Below are 22703 nucleotides of genomic sequence, written 5' to 3' on the forward strand. Positions count from 1 at the left end.
CAATCTAGCGATGTCCATCCGCCCGTCAGTCTGTCTGTCTGGCTGGCTGGTGCGCACGATAACTCTCGAAGGGAGTATTCAATTTAATCCAAACTTGGAGCATCGTAATATTTTTGTCAAACTCAGATCGAGTTCGGAGATGGGCAATATCGGTCCACTCCTTGTGGTACCTCCCCCACAAAAGGTCGAAATTTTCAAAAAATATATTTTTTTTTGCACAGAAAGGAAAAGGATAATCCGATATTGCTCCACCTTTGCGAATCGTAATAATTTCATCAGTGCTAGATCAGGTGCGAAAATGGACAATATCGGTCCACTCCATCAAGAACCTCCCCCACGAAGGGAAACAATTTTGAATAATTACAACTCTTAACCAGTAAAGAAAGTCTTAAAGTCGGGCGGGGCCGACTTTATGATACCCTACACCACTTTGCTAATTTAGTAGAGCTCCACATAACAATTAAAAGTTTTTATGGGAGAATTCAATCATACACGCTATGATTATAATTATAATTTAAAGTTCAAAGGACTAAACATGCCGAAGCATTTGTATCTTTTAAATTCGGACTTGTATTGACCATTTGGTGCACAATTAATTTGAAATCGGATAAATATATATATGGGAGCTATATCCAAATCTGAACCGATCTCGATAAAATTTGGCAAAGATATTTCTGAGCTGTATTTGATATATTTCCCTGAATATCGTTGTTACGGAGTGCATATTACGGTTGTGGGTAACAAATATAACAAATCGGATGAATAATATATATGGAGGCTATAGCTATATCTGAACCGATCTTCACAAAATTTGACATACTAGCTTCTAGACTCAATTCGGTCGTATGTGCCAAATTCCATCCCATTTGGACAAATATTAGACGTTTGGTGCACAATAAAAGTTAAATCGGCCGAAGTTATATATGGGAGCTATATCCAAATCTGAACCGATCTCGATAAAATTTTGCAAATGTATTCCTGAGCTGTATTTGTTATATTTCCCTAAATATTGTTGTTGCAGAGTGCATATTACGGCGGCGGTGGACAAAAATAACAAATCGGATGAACAATATATATGGGAGCTATAGCTATATCTGAACCGATTTCGATCAAATTTGGCATGCATATTTTCAGGCCTAATTTGGTTGTATGTGCAAAATTCCATATAATTCGGCCTGATATTACACGTTTGGTGCACAATAAAAGGCAAATCGGACGAAGATATATATGGGAGCTATATCTAAATTTTGACCGATTATCTCCAATTTCAATAGGGTTCGTCCTAGGGCCAAACAAATGATCTGTGCAAAATTTCATCTGGATCGGGCAATAAATGCGACCTGTACTTTGTTTACAAAAATACATGGACAGACGGACAGACGGACGGACGGACGGACGGACGGACGGACGGACAGACGGACGGACGGACATGCATAAATCGACTCAGAATGTGATACTATGCAGATCATCAAAAGCAACTATGGGTCTATCTCGTTTCCTTTTGCCTGTTACAAACAAATGCACAAAGACATAATACCCTGACCACCTTGTGGTGTAGGGTATAAAAATGTGGCGTAAGAGTCCGATTGTCTTCAAATTTTACACATCCCAATAATTTTATTAACCCAACGTTTGGTGGCAAGATGGAATACATTGGTCCACTTCTCCACCACAAAAGGTCGAATTTTTCAAAAAAAAAAAAAATATTATCTGCACAGAAAGAGAAGAAATAATCCGATTTTGTTCCAACTTTGCAAATCCTATTATCTGCGTCAGTTCTAGGTCAGTTGCAAAAATCGATAATATCGACCCACTCCATCAAGGGCCTCCCCCACAAAGGGTAAACATTTTGAATAATTATAACTCTTAAGAATGTGATTTAAGAATCCGATTGTCTTAAAATTTCACACATACCAATATTTTTATAAACCCAATGTCTGGTATTAAGATAAAATATATCTGTCCAGCGATTCTTCGCAACTTGTTATATCTAAATACATATCTCTTTGCCAGAAATCTGAGATGAATATGAAATTTATGATTTTCCATAAATTGGATACAAATGTTCGATTTTCTTGTAATTTGGCTTATACCAATGATTTTATTTGTATTAGATGATGTATGCAAATGAAATACTTTGGTCGACTATATCTGGTACTTCACGCTCATTTCAACATTTTCTAAATATTATCACATATCTCTTATAAAGTGAAAGAGATAACCAATAGAGTCCATACTTGGCACGTCGAAATTTCATCATATTTATTTAGGTCCAATATGAAATGGGCAATATATGCCCATTGCTTCAGAGCCTACTCCATACCGGGTTAAAAATGTGAATAATCATGACAGAAGTAAAAATATATTTCAATAATCGAACATTGGCTGTGGTTATACCTCCGTCGGCAAGCCCGACTGATACTGTTTAACTTGTTTTGGGCAATATTGATGCAAATATTTTATGGACATATATTTTAGATATATATTTCTTATCTGTATCGACTTAAAGTAATATTTGATGAAGAATAGTTTTGCTTTTGATATCTTCATTGCGGGGCCGACTATATTATACCCTACAACACTACATATGTTAAAAGCCCCTTATGTCCAAATCCATAATGGAAGATTTCTCTTTTGAAATTAGGATTTTGACTATGGACATTTGCCCAACATTTATGCACTCCATCGGGCTGTTAGGAGTTGTAGTCCATTTTACAGATAAATATAATCCAATGGTCACCCAAAATGCTAGAATTCTTCCCTGTCCTTAACTCTCTTCAAAGGCGTGTCGATTGTCTTCAATTGTGTGATCGGAAAAACATTTCTGTTTTTAGTTAATTTGAACCCCTAAATATTTTGCGATCATCTCCAAAAGCAAGAAGTCCCTCTATATCTCCAAATTTAGACTCATATATATGATTTGCTTGTCCGCGATATCTGGGTATATTCGTCAACGAATTTAGCATAAAAAAGCCAGAAATTCGCATTTTATGTATTTTGGATATAAGTTAAGTTATTTTCAGCATTTCGGTAGAATGGAAATGTTGGTATTTCCTCCCACAAAAGTAGTGGTTCATTCTACCCGCTGTCCTAAACTCTAACTCCATGTGAGATTTTGTGTCCTTTGGTTTCCATTTTGTGAACTTTATAACGGCTGCAAAATCAGAAACATTTTTAGTTGTTTGTCCATTTCAACCCCTAATATATTGTGGACATCTTAGAAAACAATAGGCCTAACCCTTGTGAGCCTAACCCTACTCTTGTGAAAATTTTCGTGAGGATCGGATGATATTTGCAATCCTTACATAATAACCCCAACCTGTGTTGGAAGGTGAACAAATATTACAAAATGTATATTTCAATATTGTAGTCAAACTGAAAAAATCGCATGCGATAAAAAATATGAAATATAAAATAAATAAAAAAATATCACAAAATACTATGAAAAATATATTTTCTCATTGTTGGCATCTTTTTATCCGACTTTTTTAGATTTTAATCTTTTATGTCAAGAGGCCATTCTGAATCGACAAGATTTGTCTAAATCGGTCCAGCTATTCTTGAGATATAAGCATTCTAGCTAATTTCGCCTTGCTTTGTATATATACATGGTATATATTTCTCTCTCTCTCTCTCTCTCTATATATATATATATATATATATATATATATATATATATATATATATATATATATATATATATATATATATATATATATATATCCTATATATTTACTATCGGCATCTACGTAACGGTCAGAATTGACCTGTTCATCTATTTGTGATTTCGCCGAGATTAAAAATATTCGCGGTTTAATGGAAAATTTGACTTTTATTTAACATAAATGTTGTGGCCTATTTCACCCACTAAATATTACCCGATGACCATCAAAATCGGAAGCCTTCTGCACAGCCCTAAGTGCTAGCCCCATGCTAACTTCCGCTTCGATTGGTATATAATTGCGACCTGTAGAGCAACTGCAACAGTTTTTTTTTATCCATTTCAACCCCTAAATATCATGCGATTATCTCCAAAAGAAATAAGCTTCTATTCTCATTCTAAATTTCGTGAAGATCGGACAATAATTGCGACTTGTAGAGTGATTACAAATTAACATGGACAGACGGACGGACAAATGTAGTGACTTCTTACGAAACCATTTAATAGCAGCTGTTAACTATATTTTGAAAGAAGGACCCATAAAACACCTTCGTGACTTTTTTGAGGATTTCTACCAAAAAAATTCTTGTATTGTAATCCGAAATTTTTCAAAGACGCTATGTTCCTAATATGCAATGATTCAAAGAATTCATTACGTGGAAATATTAAAAAATGGATTTTCTCTCAGGTATACGATGCAGGTGTCTTCTTATTTTCACAATCTATTGGATTCTTTCTATAATTATTGAAAAAAAGTTTGGTTGTTTATTATTTTTTGTAGAATTTAATTGGTATCCTGGCGACTGCTGAAATCCTTTTTTTCAATTTCTGTTTTTTTTTTGTTTTTTTTTTCATGTTCTGATAAAACCCGCTGACCTTAGTCCCTTTCATATTGAAACCCATTACAAATAAACCATCTGATTTCAAATATGATTGCGATTACCACAAACCAATTGCCCTTTGACATTTCAGTAAATAAATAAGCGAATAGATGATGCTGAGCATGTAGCACCACCTGCAGCAGCAGCAACTAATAACAGCAGGTGACTTTAAATGAGTTTGCTGCGATTATTTTTTTCCTTTTCTTCTTCTTTATCACTTCTTTTTTCCATTTTGTTGTAAAGTAATGTCGAACTAATAAAAACCATAGTTTCAACACTGAATATAAATCATGGTTTCAATGAAAACTTAGCCAGGATCAATTATTTATTCTATCTACCTTTTGATTCTTTCACAGGAAGCAGGAAAAACAACATCCACAACAAGAAGAACAACAAAATACACCATATGCTGTCCGTATATAATATGAACCTGGAGCACATCTATGGGAACAATGATTCCATTGATGGCAACAAATAAGTGAGTGGGAGAGGGGACTAAAGTGGAGGAAAGCCCCACAACAACGGAAGTTGTAGAGAATCTATAAAAACCAAATACAAAGGAAAAGATTAAGAGAAAAAAAATCCGACACCACCTAACGATGTTGGGAAAAAATTACCAAGCAAAAGAAACTATTTTATAAAGTTAACAAGTATTTGCCCCGAGAAGAAGAGAAAAAAACAACTAGTGTCGTCCAAATGAATTTCCAACGAAGTTTAACAAGAAAACCCAATGGCATAAAAACAACGGAGGCGAAGAAGGCAATGGCCACGGCAACGTTGGAGGCCAATGTGTCAGAGCCACTAACTGTGGCATCGGCAGCCCTGGCATCATCAGTTGGAACAACACCAACAGCCATAACAAGTGGCACAAATGTTCAAACCACCACAGCAGCAACGGCAACGGAAACAGCAACAGCCGCACCAACAGTTACACCAACAACATCAAAAACGACATCCGCCGCAACATTGGCTGACGACGACACCAGCGACAACAACAGCAACACCACCATCCACAATAACATTTACAAGAATTTTATCTCCATTTCCTTGCCATCGATTATAACAGCACGCAACGCCAACGAGAGTAACGCCTCCAAGAAATCCCATCAATGCTGTTGCTCCACCAACGCAATCAACTGCTTTTGTAACTCCCAACTCTGTTCGACAATGGCTGGCAGCCACACAACGACGATGTCTTATAAAAATAAGAAAAATGCCAACCAAGAACGTTGCTACTCGAGGCGAATGTGTTGTAAGGTCAAGGCAGCAGACTCCTCTGAAGCAGTCTCCACCATCACAGTCAACAGTGAAACACCAGAGGTGATGCCAACACCATCGTCGCCATCACTTACATCAATGTCAGGAGAACAAATATCACTAACGAGTAGAGTAAACGTAATGGTCAAAGATGGTGGGGCTGCACAAGTGGCAGCAGCAACTACAACAAAAATAGAAAATATAACAAACACAACAACAATAATATCCAGGAGAAGAAAAACAGGACATCACAAAAACCAAACACTGTCGTCATCTTTAGCGTCGTCTTCGTCATCATCATCATCGTCTTCGTCGTTGCCATCGTTATCGTCAGCAGTATCATCATCATCGCCACCATCGCCATCGTCATCACTCTCAACGTCCAGACCCAACATGCAACATGGTGGCAGTGATGTTGGCTGTCGTGGTGTGTATCAAAACATTAAAATGCCCCTAAGACGCTTAATGCTAACAATAATGGCAGCTGTGGTCCTTAGCACGGGTAAGTTTGTATTTTTAGATTTTTTTCTGTTTCTTCCTATGGCTCCCACATCATTTCCATCTCCTTCGTCATCTATTCATTTCCTCTGGGCATGTTAAAAGCCACTCCATTGTTTCTTCTTTCTTTCTCGCATTTTTTTTTTGGTCGGTTTATGGTTGGCAGGTGATTTCTTTTGGGCGGCAAAGAAAAACAGTTCACTTACTTATTTAGCAGCCAGCTTCCATATCCATATCTACAAACAATTTGACATATGTCGACAGTCAATTTCGCATATAAGTAGACTTAAGACTCATTGAGGTTTGATGAATGGGTATGAGTGGGAGCGTGTGTACGTGGGCGGGTGATTTTGTGTGTCAAATGTTAGAGAGTGCGGATTAAGTAAGCTAAACATGCAATGTAAATGATTTTTCTAACCTCAAATAATAATCATAATCGGAATGTATGTCTAAATGGACCGCATGGCAGGGGAATGATTATATTTATTCACAGGACTTAAGGAATCGATTTTGTTTTATTACTCTCCTTAAATAAAAAGGGGGAAGGAATTTGGAAGGGCGAATTGCAAATATTACGGAATAATTGAACTATTACACAGTACAATTACAGAAAATGTCCAGAAGATTATGAGAGATTACAAATATAACAAGTAAAAAGCAGCTAAGTTCGACCCTTCACCATTTGGAAGGAACTTGAAAAAATTTAAAATATTACGGGAAATACCGTAGATTTGGACCTCTACAGATAATTTTCTGTCATAGGCTGTAGTATCGATTATGAACTTCAAATAACAAATCTGAAACAATTCCGGTGAAAAATGTCACTAAAATCATCAAAATACCGAATAATCATTATATGGGGATTATACGAAGACGTGGACCTGCAAACAAAATTCATAGGCATAGGTTGTAGTACCAATAACACACTTCGAGTTTCGAATTTGAAACAATTCGGTTGAATAATGCAGTTAAAATCATTGAAATACCGAATATCGGGAGGTAACGTTATATTGGGGCTATACGATAACGTTAACCGAAATGGCCCATTTACAAACTTAACCTGCCTCCTGGCAAAATATTTATGTGTGCAAAATTTAAGCCTTCCATCTTAAATCGTTCGAAAGCGACTGTGATTACAACAGACAGATAGCCGGACAGGCAGACGGACATCGCTAAATGAGGATCTTCATAGAATCACTTTCTGAGTCGATTTATACATTTAAGTCCGTCTGTTCGTCCTTCAGTCTGTCCCTCCGCCTGTCCATGTATTTTTGTGAACAAAATGCAGGTCGCATTTATTATCCGATTCAGATAAAATTTTCCAAACAACATTTGTTTGGTCCAAGGACGAACCCTATTGAAATTGGTGAGAATCGGTTCAAATTTAGATATAGCTACCATATATATCTTCTACGGATTTCGGGTAAATTGTGCACGAAATGACCAATATCAGTCCAATCAACCTAAATTTTGGCACATCCGACCGAAATTAATCTAGAAATAAGTAAATTAAATTCGGAGAAAATCGATTCAGATATAGCTGTTATATACGATTTGTGGTTTTAAGTAACTCGCATGCGTAATATGCACTGCACAACAATGATCATTAGTACTAAATATCAGATACAACTCAGAAATAAGTGCATTAAATCTTGTCAAGATCGGTTCAGATTTGAATATAGCTCCCATATATATCTTTATGCGATTTCAGGTTTATGGTTTATATCAGCCCAAATGACTTAAATTTTGGCATATCTGACAGAATTCAGTCTAGAAAAAAGTACATCAAATTTGGAGAAAATCGGTTCATATATGGCTATAGCTCCCATATATATGCTATATCCGATTTGGGGTTTAAGTCTCTCACATGCGTAATATACACTCCACATCAATGATTTTTGATACCGGGCATAAGATATATCTCGAAAATACCTCCGCCAAATGTTATCGATGTCGGTTTAAATGTTTATATAGCTTCGATATATATCTTCATCCGATTTTATGGTTATTGTCGCCATATATGTTATATCAGCCCAAATTGTATTTATTTATATTTAACCGAACTTTTCCATTAGGTGAAACTCCAGTCCGGCTCCAATAAATATTTTTTGATATAATTCTTATCGAAGTCATATCATAAAAAAAATCCCATCGAACTGGGTAATCCTGAATAATCTCAAATACTTAAATTTTTAACTTGATCGTTGCATTGATAATGACAGCGAAGATACCGGATATACAGAACTTTTAATACCCTCCATTGCGGTGAATAATGTCGATGAAATCAACAAAATACCGGATACAGGGAAACATTGTTATATGGGGGCTATGGTATAACCTGGACCTGCAAGGTCAAGATTCTGTCACAGGCTTTAGTAAGTATTAGGAACTTCAAATGCGAAATTTGAAACAATTCCGGTAAATAATGTAGCTAAAATCATAAAACTACCGAATACAAGGAGGTACCGTTTTATGGAGGCTATACGAGACGTGGTCCTGCATACGCAATTTTTGTCATGGGCTATAGCACCGATTACGAATTTTAAATACGAAATTTGAAACGACATATAATGTCTCTAAAATCGTCAAAATAACGAATATCGGTGAGGTACCGTTATCGTGGACCTATATAGACAATACTCTTCCAGGAAGTAAAATACTAAAAAGGAATTCCTTTTACGGATTTTCAGACAATTTCATTGAAGAAATGAGGGCTATACGATACCGTGGACCGATATAGCCCATCTTCGAACCTGACCTACCTGTAGACAAAAGACCGATCTGTGCAAAATTTTAGCTTCCTATCTCAATTCGTTTTGACCCTAGCAGGACTACAAAATACATACAGGGCTAAATCCTCCTAGAATTTTACGCTGATCAAGAATATATACTTCTAAAATTGTTGTTTCGATGAGTTGCAAATGGAATGATGAACTTAATATATATGGTGGAGGGTATAAACATAGTCCTTAAAATCCTCTATTATAGCCAACTTCGGCCTCTAGACGATGTGCATTAAAAATTGTTTGTCTTGGAGTACTTAGGATTAAAATTCATATACCTGTTTCAATTTTTTTTTCAAAATATTCACTACCACACAAATAATTTATAATTTACACAAAAACCACATTTAATACTCATCCCAAATTAATGTTATTGCACTTTAAATGTCTACGATTGACCGACCCAAAATTAAATCACCTCCTAAATCTCATATTTTATTTTGTTACTAATTCGAAGCATGCTTGTTATTTGACACATCATTAAATCATTAAATAACATGGTCCATTTGCCTAGATGGACCAGGGGACTTTTCTTTGAAATTATCTCTCTGCTCTAATTTGCCTCCCATTCAATTCATTTGGATTACTTAGTCAATGTTCCCAACTTAATTTTATGACGGCCATTTGCAATTTGACAAAGATTAAAGTATTAACACCACTCACTACTTGTCTGGTCCTTACATTCAGTCACATGCATGCATTCATCTATCCAACGAACCATCCATTCGTAGGTTCTGTCACATCGGAACAACTTTGCGGACACACGCACACACATACATTTTATTGATCTTAATGAGGCACGTATTTTCCATGTCGTAAAAATGACGCAACCTAGAAATGAAATGTATTTTGTCACCCTCACATTTCTACACGTACGCACTTACAATTATATGTTATCACTCTCTCTATCTGCCTCTGCCTCTGCCTCTGCCTCTCTCTCTCTCTCTCAGAGTTCCTATCTATGGCAATGTAATTGCAAACGATTTGATAACCATATAAACATATGCCTGTATTAGAGCGTGCGTGCGTGCGTGCGTGTGCTCACTTGTTTAAGTATATTTGTTTATATGTTGAACATATTGTGAGATTGTTGATAAAAATGTGTTACACATCCAACAATAACAACAGCAACAGCAGCACAAATTGTATGGATTTAGCAAAACCCTATGACATCATTGTAATTTCAATGGCCGTGGTTGGTATGTGACAAATTTTGAGAAAATTTTGCTGTCATATTGGATTTCATGTACACACATACATTGTTGTTATGTAAATATCAACAACAATTTTAACATGAACACTTGAATGTGTAAGTGTATTCTGAATTCCGTTTGCTTCTTCGTTGGACAATATCAATTTGACAAGGGCGGAAAATATATTTTTGTTTTGCTTAGTATAAAAATATGTTTTGGTTACAAATTGTATTGCGCAACAAAATCTTGACCCAAAAAAATAAATATATAGTCGGTGTTATGAGTAAGTGTTCCATTCGAAATTTGACTGTTTTGAGAAAATTTTTTATTTCAAAGTTTGCATCTCGAATTTTTTGGAGCTGACTGAAAATCATATTGATTTGTTTGACTGTAAATGTTAAGAATATGCCATTATTACTTTTGGAAAATTTCAGACTCGCGTCAGTTAAAAAATGTCACAGAGAGTTAGATATTTTTTCCAAAATTTGTATTACATGGAAAAAAATTTGATTGTTACAGAGTGCATATTACAAATGCGAGGGATTGAAACATCAAACCGGATAAAACATACACACAGAGTGATATGAAAAAACGGCAACCAAATTCAGACTGCTGTCATTTCTAAGCCACTAGTCCGACAGCTGTTAAAATTATTCCAGTGACAGCTCATTATATTTTCTACATGCGTATAAAAGCATTTGGGTGAGAAAAAGTTAAAGTTATTCGTGATGGAATTAAAGCGGGATAGTGTGATTTCTTTATATTTGGCTGGAAAACCACAAGTGGTTGTCGTTAGAGCATTCCAGCATTTAAATGTGAATAAATCGTTTGTGTCTCGTACAATTGCTCGTTACCTTGATACTAGTAGCGTAGCCCGACGCCAAGAAAGTGGACGGTAGAAAACAGTAACATCAGCAGAAATGGTTCGAAAAGTAAAGCGTCGCAGTGGCCGAAAAATGGCTCGTGAGCTGAACATATCGCAATATTCCATTTGGCAAAGTTTTAAAAATGAGCTCGGGGTAAAGCCATTGAAATTCCAAAAATTGCAAGAACTTGACAGAAACAAAATAGACTCAAAGGAGCTAAAGAGTTGCTTCGCTTGGAAAGGTGTAAACTGCCGATTTTGGTTTTCTCCGATGAGAAAACATTCGTTATCCAGCAGTTTGTAAACAAACGAAATGATCGTGTGTACTTGCCAAAGAGGTCAGCTGAAAATGTGCAGCTTCGGTTGGCCATCAGAACTCAAGCGCCGGCTATGGTGATGGTGTGGGCCGCCATAATAGCCGATGGTCGCTCTCCGCTCATATTTATCGCATCAGAATAAATGCCAAATATTATCGCGAAAATATTCTGGAGGGTGTATTAAAGCCTTGGGCACGCAAACATTTTGGCCGCAGTGCTTGTACATTCCAACAGGACTCAGCACCATCGCACTAAGTACTCGTCACCGAAGAATGGTTATAGAATGAGGTTCCTCGCTTCATTTCCAGCGCACAATGGCCAGCAAAATCTCCGTATATCAATCCGTTGGACCATTGTGTTCGGAGTATTTTGAAAAGCAAGGTTGGCACTAAAAAATACCAAAGTGTCGGTCACTTCAAGCAAGCGCTTCGCCGGGAATGGTCCGAAATTCGGGCAGCGTGTGATGGTTTCATTGGCCGTTTGAAGGACATAATTCGTGACAAAGGTGAACAATTCGAACAAATCTAAACTTATACTAAAATTTATTCTATTTCCGATATTTTTGGCTTTCATTCAATAGAATTAAAAAAAAAAAATAAAATAATTCCGTTTGATTTTGTTGCAGTTTTTTTTTTTTATCTCGCCCTGTATATTTTACTGCTCGTGGTGAAGGGCCCTACCTGATAAAAATATAAATTTCAAAGGAATTCTACAAATATATAGCTAACATAACTTTCTTTTCAAGTAAAACTACAGAAATTCTTATTTATTTCAGTTAAAACCCGAAGAAACAATAACTACTATTGAGACTTTCCGACTACAACAGAATTTCGAGAAGAGCTTAGTGATCTGAAATTTTCTGTGAAAAAGAAAGTCACACTATAACATAATCAAAGCTATAAACAAACATTTAAAAAAATATTTATTAATTACCTTTAAAGCAATTAACGTGGATTTTTTAAAAAAAAATATTTTTTCAAGGACCTCCAAACATAGATTTTTACAAAAAAAAGATTTTCTTCGTCATACCTTTAAATGTGATTTTTTATTTAAAAACTTTTTTTTCAACGATCTTTTAAATAAACGAGGATTTAAAAAAAATATATATTTTTTAAAGGACCTGCAGACCTCCAAACGTAGATTTTTACCAAAAAAAAAAAAAAAAAATTGTTTCTTCTTCAAACTTTTAAACGTGATTTTTTATTTAAAAGGTTATTTTTTCAACGATCTTTTAAATAAACATGGATTTTTTAACAAATATTTATCAAGGATCTGCAAAATTATAATCGTGTTTTTTTAAAGATATTTGTTTAAGGACCCTCAAAACTGTAATCGTGGATTTTTTTCTTTTTCGAGACGAGCTTAATGATCTGAAATTTGCAGTGAAAAAGAAACTTAGTTTATTTTACACCGAAAATGGCTGGAAACATTTATAATTTCTATAACAATCCAATTGAAGCAAGCAAGGGGGTTCCTATTCCCAAATTTTGACAAAAAAATATGCATTTAATATTCTATCTTTTAATTTGTTGCTAATCATAAAATTCAATTTCTAATTGCACATGCCACATCTACAGAAACATATTACATTCTATGAATATTTTCTCCGGGCCATTTTCCATTTAGTATAATGAAAATATCTCCCCCCCTTGCCCACATATATTTATAATAAAATAATTTCCTATTATTTCCAATTGTCTACACCTGTTACATTATTTTGATCGTATCGATTAGAAGAAATCTTGATATGACATCCTCCGGATAGTGTGTGTCCGTTCGAATGTAGTCTTTTCTGTTTTCATTCAATCACAATGTGTTATTGTTCATTTAGCCTGAGGAGGAAACTAACAAAATTTCCAAATAATGGATGTCTGTATAATTTATTTCAGGACAGGAAATGTTAAGAATTATGAGGAAGGGGAAGAGGGAGTAACCAGCAATTGTTTATGGGAGAGCCATAATGAAGAACGATATTTTCTTCATACTTAAATGTAGAGAAATTCTCTGGCATATATTAACAGAGATATTTAGAGCAGATTAATGTACATATGTATGGATGTGTGACGTATTATTAAAGAATATTTGAAGCTTTATGTTTATGGTTGCACGTATAAATAAAATGAGTGTGTGTAAATTCCAACGTGTATGTACGTTTCATCCTACACATACAATGAAGATATATTTCATGCCATTAGAAGCTCTATAATTAAGATTTCTGCAGAACATCTATGTCATACGTGCACATATCAACATTGGATCTGTGAAGCTCTTCTACTGGCTGCTTTCGAAGTCAATTTTAAACTCCTCCTCCATCTCCCATCTTTATGCAGGTTGTCATAATACTCATTTTGCGTATTCATTATATCCATCAACACATTTGCCGAGGATAAATTCTGTTGATGTCCTGACACAGTTATGTGATGACTTGCGTTATGATTATTCAAACTGTTGACCCTTTATGGGGAGGCGCCGAAAGAGAGGTCTAATATTAACCATTTCGCATCCAACATAGGCCTGATATAAATATTACATCGTGCCAGATTTGGACTTTATAGACTGCTTCCTTGACCTTTTTATGAGATAATTCTTAGATATACCAAGTGTAGAAATAATGAAAGATATATTTATTAAAACTTGTGATCTTTACGGGAGGGGTGCCATAAGGAGTTGCCCGATATCTATCCTTTTTCACAACAGATCTTTTGTTGATAGAAACATTGAGATGTGCCGAGTTTAAACGGAATCGGATGGCCATTTCGCGTTTTATGAGTCTCATGGTCATTTCAAATTTTGCCAGAAGACTGCCCATCTTCGACCTCAATCTAATTATACCCTTCAACACTTTGAGTTGGGGGCATTATAAGTTTGATTGGGCCAAAAATTATGTAACACCTCGAAATATTGGTTTCCCATATAGGAAAGTATATATGGATCTTCCTATCTCGCCGAGCTGAGTCGATCTAGCTATGTATGTCCGTCCGTCCGTCTGTCCGTCTGTCCATGTTAATTTGTAATCACTCTAAAGGTCGCAATTATGTCCGGATCTCCACGAAATTGAAAATGGAAGTGGGGTTAGAATGGGTCAGAATAAAAGCCTATTGTTTTGGAGATCATAGCAAAATATTTAAGGGATGAAGGGGACCAAAAAAAAGAACATTTTCCTGATTCTGCACTTGCTCTATAGGCCACAATTATGAATCAATCGACGCGGAAATTTACATGGAGTTACAGTTTAGACTGGGCGGCTATCGGAAAATATTTAGCGGGCAAAATAAACCATAACTTTTATGACAGAAAATACGAAAATTTCCACTAACCGCCACTATCTTTAATCTCAGCCAAATCACAAATACATTAAAAGGGAACTTCTGACTATAAAAGTGAAGCTGATAGCTAAGTTATTGGATATATAGCAAAGAAAGGTACAATATACAGAATGAGATGAAAAAACTGAAACAAAGTCAAACGCCATAATTTTTATTTTTTTTTTTAATTTTATTGAATTAAATCAAAAAATGTCGGAAATAGCATCAAATTTTAGTATAAGTTTAGATTTGTTCGAATTGATAACCTTTGGCACGAATTATGGGTTTCAAGCGGCCAATGAAACCGTCACATGCTGCCCGAATGTTGTTCTGCGGTATTTTGGCTCATTCCCGGCGAAGCGCTTGCTTGAGGTGATCGAAACTTTGGTATCTTTTAGTGCCAACCTTACTTTCCAAAATACTCCAGAAACAATAGTCCAACGGATTGGTATCCGGAGATTTTGGTGGCCATTATGCGCTGAAAATGAAGCGCATTTTGTAACCATTCTTGGGTGGCGCGTGCTGAGTGCGATGGTGCTGAGTCCTGTTGGAATATCAAAGATTTGCGGCCCAAGGCTTTAATACACCCTCCAGAATATTTTCGCGATAATATTCGGTTTTTATTCTGATGCCAGTTCTGGTGGCCAACAAAAGGCTTCAATATACCCTCTAGAATATTTTCGCTATAATATTCGGCATTTATTCTGATGCCTCGGTCGATTAGTACAAGCGGAAAACGACCATCGGCTTTTATCGCGACCCACGCCACCACCATGGCCGGCGCATGAGTTCTGGTGGCCATCTGGTGCACATTTCCAGCTGACCTCTTTGGCAAATAAAAACGATCATTTTTGTTTGTTTACAAACTGCTGGACAACGAATGTTTTCTCATCGGAGAAAACCAAATTCGGCAGTTCACCACTTTCGGCCAAGCGAAGCTCTATACAGTCTTTTTTCTTTTTGTTGCGGTGTAAGTTGTTGATCTTTTTGGAATTCGAATGACTTTATCCCGAGCTCCTTTTTCAATACTTGGGGAATGGAATATTGCGATATGTTCAGCTCATGAGCCATTTTCCGGCCACTGCGACGCGGGTTTCATTCAAGTCCCTTCTTTACTTTTCGAACCATTTCTGCTGATGTTGCTGCTTTCTTGCGTCCAATCTTTGACGTCAGTACCACGGTAATGAGCGATGGTACGAGACACAAAAGATTTATTCACATTTAAATGCTGGAGTGCTCTAACGATAGCCACTTTCGGGTTTTCCAGCCAAATGTAAGGAAATCACACTAACACTCATGAGTTCCATCACGAATAATTTTTTTTCTGGAAAATTCTCACCAAAATGCCTTTGTACGCTTTTAAACAATATAATGAGCTGTCACTGTCGGACAAGTGGCTTAGAAGTGATAGTCAGTCTGAAATTGGTTGCAGTTTTTTCATCTCACCCTGTAAACCTGATATTGGATAAAGATATATGTGATCTGATCTGATTTCGATAAAATTTGACAGAGATATTTCTGGGCTTTATCTGGTATCTCGAACAAAATATTATTTTTGTGGAGTGCATATTACGCATGCCAGGGACATCGAATTGGATGAAGCCATAGAAGCATAGCTTTACTTGAACCGATTTTCACTAAATTTGATGTACTTGCTTCTAGACTGAGTGTTCCAAAATCCTGGCAATTTGAGCTGATATTAGCCATTTGGTTCACAATTAACCCGAAATCGGTGGAAGATATGTATGGGGGCTATTTCTAAATTTGAACCGATTCTCGCCTTTTACAAAAGGGTTCCTTGTTGGGCCAAACAAAAATTGTTTGGGAAATTGCAACTCACAAAAATACATGGACAGACTGACCTGCGTCCATATTCTCAGGAAGTGATTCTATGAAGATCCTTGAAAGCTACCATTAGTCTATCTCGCTAGCTCTCAATGTTACAAAAAAAAAAAAAAAAAAAAAAAACGCACAAGGACCTAATACCCTTACCACTATGCGGTGTAGGGTATAAAAAAACAAAATGTTTTGTCCTTCCATGACCTAAAAAAATTGTTGGAAAATCCACACTTGTAGGATCTTCTATGCGCTTTAAAAAATGTGAAATGAAATCCACGTTTGTAGCTCCTGATAGTTCTTGAAAAAATGTTTAAATCTGTAATATATGGGCTTTTATTAAAATACAGAAATTAGTGAGGGAGAAGATTTGTCCGTTACTATTATTAATTGTGGAAAATTGTGTAATTATGGGAAAGTGAAATTTAATATATCATATAAAATATTTATACCCTACACCACATAGTGGTAAGGGTATTATGTCTTTGTGCATTTGTTTGTAACATGGAGAAGGAAACGAGATAGACCCATAGTTACTTTTGAGAACCTTCATAGAATCACTTTCTGAGTCGATTTATGCATGTCCGTCCGTCTGTCCGTCCGTCCGTCCGTCCGTCTGTCCATGTATTCTTGTGAACAAAATGCAGGTCGCATTTATTATCCGATTGAGATGAAATTTTCCAAACAATATTTTTTTGGCCCAAGGACGAACCCTATTGAAAATGGTGAGAATCGGATCAAATTTAGATATAGCTCCCATATATATCTTCATCCGATTTCGGGTTAAATGAGCACCAAATGTTCACTATCAGTCCAAATTACCTGAATTTTGGCACACCCAACCGAGTTCGGCCTAGAAGCAAGTATATCAAATTTGGAGAAAATCGGTTCAGATATATCTATTGCTCCCATATATATCTTTCATCCGATTTGATCTTGAAGTCCCTCACATTCCTACTATGCACTCCACAACCGTGATATTTGGTACCAGGTATTAGATGGAGCACAGAAATAGCTGTTTTAAATTTTATCGAAATCGGTTCAGATTTGGATATAGCTCCCATATATATCTTCATCCGATTTCGGGTTAAATGTGCACTAAATGGTCAATATCAGCCCAAATCACCTGAATTTTCGTACATAAGACCGAATTCAGTCTAGAAGCTAATACGTAAAATTTGGAGAAACCCGGTTCAGAGATAGCTATAGAATTAGATAGAATTAGATAGATTTTGATTTTGTACCAAATATCTCATAGAGCTCTGAAATGCCCTGTATAAACCTTTTTACGAGAGCTCTACTAAATATGCATAGTGGTGTAGGGTATCATACAGTCGGCCCCGCCCGACTTTTGAGCTTTCCTTACTGGTTTTTATTTAGCATAGGTTTGTTGAAATCTTCGCAGTTTTTTTTTTTCCAAAAATACGAAATTTTATTTTTTTCGGCTGCTAATATTTAACCATACAAATTGCAGAAACTTAACCACATATCACTTGTTTCTTTGACACCCATATCATTTTACTTTTTGAACATTGTGGCGTATGATTTACGTTGACCAAATATTTGTAAATCATACGTACCATGGTCACCACATGTCCAAAACATGCGCTATTTTGTTTAAATTTCTTATTCATGTCCCTACAAAGAAATGAGATCACCACTTTTGCTTGTTATTCTCTTTTAACACTTTGTGAACAAACAAATGTCTTATTGCTTTCTTTTTGTTGTTGTTTTTTGAGAAATCTGAAATTACATCAACTGTAAATATGTCCACACCTTCCATCATCTTATCAGAGGAAACATTTTGCTTTATGGCACTTTGTTGCTGTCATAATTCTTTTCCCTTGTAGTTGTAAGTTACTTTTTTCCGCTCGCTCGCTATCTCTCCCACTCTCTCTCTCTCTCTCTCTTTCCTTTTCTCTCTCTCTCTCTCTCTTTCCTTTTCTCTCTCTCTCTCTCTTGCTCTGTGTTATCTGTGCGGTTATAAAAGTACTGTTGTCGGTACTTTGTCAACATCAGATGACATCATTTTCAATGTTCGCTTTTTGCTCTGACCACAAGTTGTTTTTTTTTTTGATTTTTTTTTGCTGTTGATTGTGCATTGTGTTGTGTGTTTCCATTCTTGTGGTTATGAACAAAAGATTTGTTTAAAGTTTGTCATTACAATGATAATATAAATGCTGAATACAGTTTTTTTTGCTGTTGTCGGTTTTTCATCGAAACATTTAATGTGTCATGTACAGTGGCTGGCAAATAAATATTTATTTTTCTACGGGGTTTTAGAAAAAGTCATAGTGTATAAAAAAGTGGGGAGATAAAGGGAAGTAGAAAAGTGAGGATTTTATAAATTTCTTGGTAGGGTTGTCACGTGTGGATTTTTAAGAGTCTTTTCTCGAATCATGTTATAGTCGAATTTCCTGTATTTTTAAGAAATGTATTTTCAAATACTCATGCAAGCTTGGATTGTAAAAAAATATATTTCAAGTATTCAATTCTTTTTTATAATTATTAAAGCATCTAAAGAGGCTTCATAAAAATAATCTTGTTAATTAGAAAGGTTTTCCCAACGATTTTGAGCTCAAATATTATGCAATTAATGTAAAAAATTTACATAATTTTTTGGACTACGATTGTAGAGTTTCAAAGTATATATTTTCAATGACTTCAACGTGCTTGTACTCTTGGACAATCGATAGACTTGCAAGGACAATTGTTAAAGGATTCTTATATTATATTATTTAATTAAAGGAGTTTTTAAGGGACATGTTTCATCGACTGGATTCCTAAGGATGACATTTTAGGATTAAGGAAGGACTCTTAGAGTTAGTAGAGCAACAGTCGCAATCGAAGCCCTTAGAACATATAACTTTTAGATTTTCTCAGGGAATTTAGGTTACGATCACAGTTTTTTTTATTTCAAAAGTCTATAAGTCTCATTAAACTGATTTGATTAATGTGTAATTTTCGAAGATCATTTGAATCTATTATCGTGAAATTTCTTCCAACCGCATCAAAGCTATGATCCTGATTATTATATACTATTTTTCTAATAAGCGTCAAGTATTTTATTGTGAATTTGAAAAAATATATATATATATATTCCTTAAAGACATACTAGTCTATAGTATTTAGAAATTATCTATTTTTTTCGCGGTCCAGCAAAGCTTCATATGGGGGTTTTTAAAGAACATTTTTCCAAGGACCATCGGAATAATAAATGGATTTATTTAAAGGAACTTTTTCCAAGGACCATAGGGGTTATAAATGTGTAATCCATAATCAATTATTAAGAGAAAATAATGTATGGACCAGTGTAGATTCGTACAATTTTAAGGTATGTTTTTTAAATGACTTGAAGTTTTGTTTCAAGTATTTCCTAAGGATTCGCCGAGTTTATTGGAATATTTTTGTAAAACATACTTTTTCAAAGACTCGAAAATTTTTAAAAAATTTTCTTTAGGAAGACTTTTTAAGAAAATTGTGATTTTCTAAGGATCCTTGGATATTTAAAAACTATTTTTCCATGGATTCGTGGGTTTGTAAAGCATATTGTTCTCAGAACTGATGGATTTTTAAGGAATTATCTTCAGAAGGACTCGTATATTTTTTTAAAGAATTTTCTTCAGAAGTACCCATTGATTTTGTAGGTAAAGAAGGACTCGTGGATTTCTAAGAAATTTCCTTCTGAAGAACTTGGGTATTTTTTAAGAATTCTCTTCAGAAGAACTCGTGGATTTTTTAAAAAATTTCTTCCAAAGGACTCGTGGATTTTTTAAAAAATTTCTTCCAAAGGACTCGTGGATTTTTTAAAAAATTTCTTCCAAAGGACTCGTGGATTTTGAAAAAAATCCAAACGTTCGTGAATTGTTAGGAAATATTTTTTAAGGAGTAGTGGATTTGTGTAGCGTATGACTCGTATTATTTATGAGATTTTAAAGGTAGGTATGATTTTCTACAGCATATTATTTCAAGGACTCATGCATTTGTAAGTAATTTTCTTCAGAAGGGCCTGTGGATTTTTAAGGGAGGTGTGTTTTTCTAAGGACTTGTGAATATATAGAATATAATAGAATATTATTCAAAAGAGTAGTTGATTTGAAAAGCATATTTTTCAAGGACTCGCGGATTTTAAGAGAATTTTCTTAAGAAGGACTCGTGGATTCTTAGGAATTTTCTTCAGAAGACTCGTGGATTTTTAAGGAACTTTCTTTAGAAGGACTCATGGATTTTTATGGAATTTTCTTCAGACTCGTAAATTTTTAGGGAATATGTGATCTTCCAAGGCTTCGTAAATTTTTAAAGAATTTTTTTTCAAGGAGTAGTGGATTTTGTGGAGCATAGGTTTTTAAGGAAGTTGTGATTCGTGGATGCTAAGGTCTATTTTTTCACATTAGACATTTTCCGTTAAGCCAAAATCGTGGTTTTTCATATATGTTTTTTTTCAGGATTTTTAGAGCTAAAATTGTAGGTTTTTCTCACGAAAATTTTTAATTTTTAGGAGCTTTTTCTAATGAAGCTTATATAATGAAATTTCAAGGGGCATTTTAACAGCACACTAAGATCGGAATTTGATTGATTTTTAAGAATAATTTTTTACAGGATGCTTTAAAGATACATCAATCTTAATGTTAAAATTGTTTGTTTTAAGAGAAATTTCCAGCAGAACTCTAAGAGTTAAAATCCTAAGCCAAAAACGTGCATTTCTGAAGGGTATATTCGGAACTCTTATGACAATTTGTGTGGTTTTCCTAGAGATTTAGTCGTGGATTTTGAGATTAGGAGGAGGAATTGTTGATTAGGAGGAGTACAAATAAGTGAATTTTAACGATTATTTCAGATTCAAAATGGTCGATTTTAAGAATACTTCCCTGCAGTACATTCAAATCATGTTTTTGTATAGATTATTAGGCAATATAGCAGATAAAACGCGAGGATTACACTGTACGACAAAATTCAATTTTTTAGTAATTAATTAATTTTACTATAGGTCCAAGCAGACGTCAATAGTCTAAATCTCACCTAAATACGAGGAAGTTATAAATATTAAAACGAAATTCAGGGTTAAGGGTATAATTTTTTTGTAATTGTGCAAAAATCTTCAACAAAGCAGCATTTTAGAAGGATGACGTCAAAGACCAAACAAAATATTTTTCATCAAATTCAAAACAAAACCAAACCGGATCTCAATGTGAACTCTGTATCAAAGAATAAAAAAAAATATTTTTTATTAATAATAAATGGCGCCATTATTACAAATTGCCGCATAAATTAATAATATTTATAATGCACTTCTCTGCATTTAATTATATTTCGTCAGAAGAAAAACATTATATTTATGCATTAAACCCCCTACAAAAAAATAGGATTTAAATGGAAAATTTTACCCTAAATATTAAATAAAGACTACAAAAGAAAAAAAAAAACAAAAAACAGAAAACAATTTAACCCAAATTGAAATTTATGAATATAGATATTAATTATATTTTTTTTTGCTTGTTTACAAACAATGAATGCAGGGGCTTTTTTTTATTACAAAACAGTCACATGACAATGGTGAAATCTTTTTAATTAATTAAACATTTCAATTGCATTTGCCAACATGAGTAACAAAACAAATAATGTTAGCAGATATTATGAGTTTTTAAACAATTACAATTGTTTCAATATTGAAATTTAAATATTTGAATATAAGCAAGGACTACCTGGTTAAAAGCAAGCGGAGCAATAGGTAGAATTGCGATATCATATGGGGCTTTTAAAAATAATAAAATAGTTGTATTTTAATCTACTTATTAAAATGTTGAATACCTGTCTGATTTTCAATAAACTAGACAGTTCAGGGTGAGATGAAAAAACTGCAACCAACTTCAGACTGCTGTCATTTCTAAGCCACCCGTCCGCTAGCTGTTACCACTTTTCCAGTGAAAGCTCATTATATTGTTTACAAGCGTACAAAAGCACTTTGCCGAGAATTTTCCAGAAAAATAGTTATTCGTGATGGACTTCAAGGGTGATAGAGTGATTTCTTTATATTTGGCTGGAGAACCACAAGTGGCTACCGTTAGAGAACTCCAGCATTTAAATGTGAATAACTCTTTTGTGTTTCG

General features: G+C 34.8%; 1 protein-coding gene across 1 annotated transcript in view; it reads left to right on the forward strand.

Annotated features, from left to right (window-relative positions):
- The first annotated feature begins 4914 nt into the window (after nt 1–4914).
- LOC101898016 (mucin-2) overlaps nt 4915–22703 on the forward strand; it is a 48511-nt gene continuing 30722 nt past the window's right edge. The window contains exon 1 of the mRNA XM_020036214.2: nt 4915–6301. Coding sequence (XP_019891773.1) covers nt 5239–6301 — 1063 coding nt within the window. The 5' untranslated portion in view covers nt 4915–5238. The remainder of the gene's footprint in view (nt 6302–22703) is intronic.

The sequence above is a fragment of the Musca domestica genome, unplaced genomic scaffold, assembly GCF_030504385.1.
Source record: "Musca domestica strain aabys unplaced genomic scaffold, Musca_domestica.polishedcontigs.V.1.1 59, whole genome shotgun sequence".
NCBI classification, from domain to species: Eukaryota; Metazoa; Arthropoda; class Insecta; order Diptera; family Muscidae; genus Musca; species Musca domestica.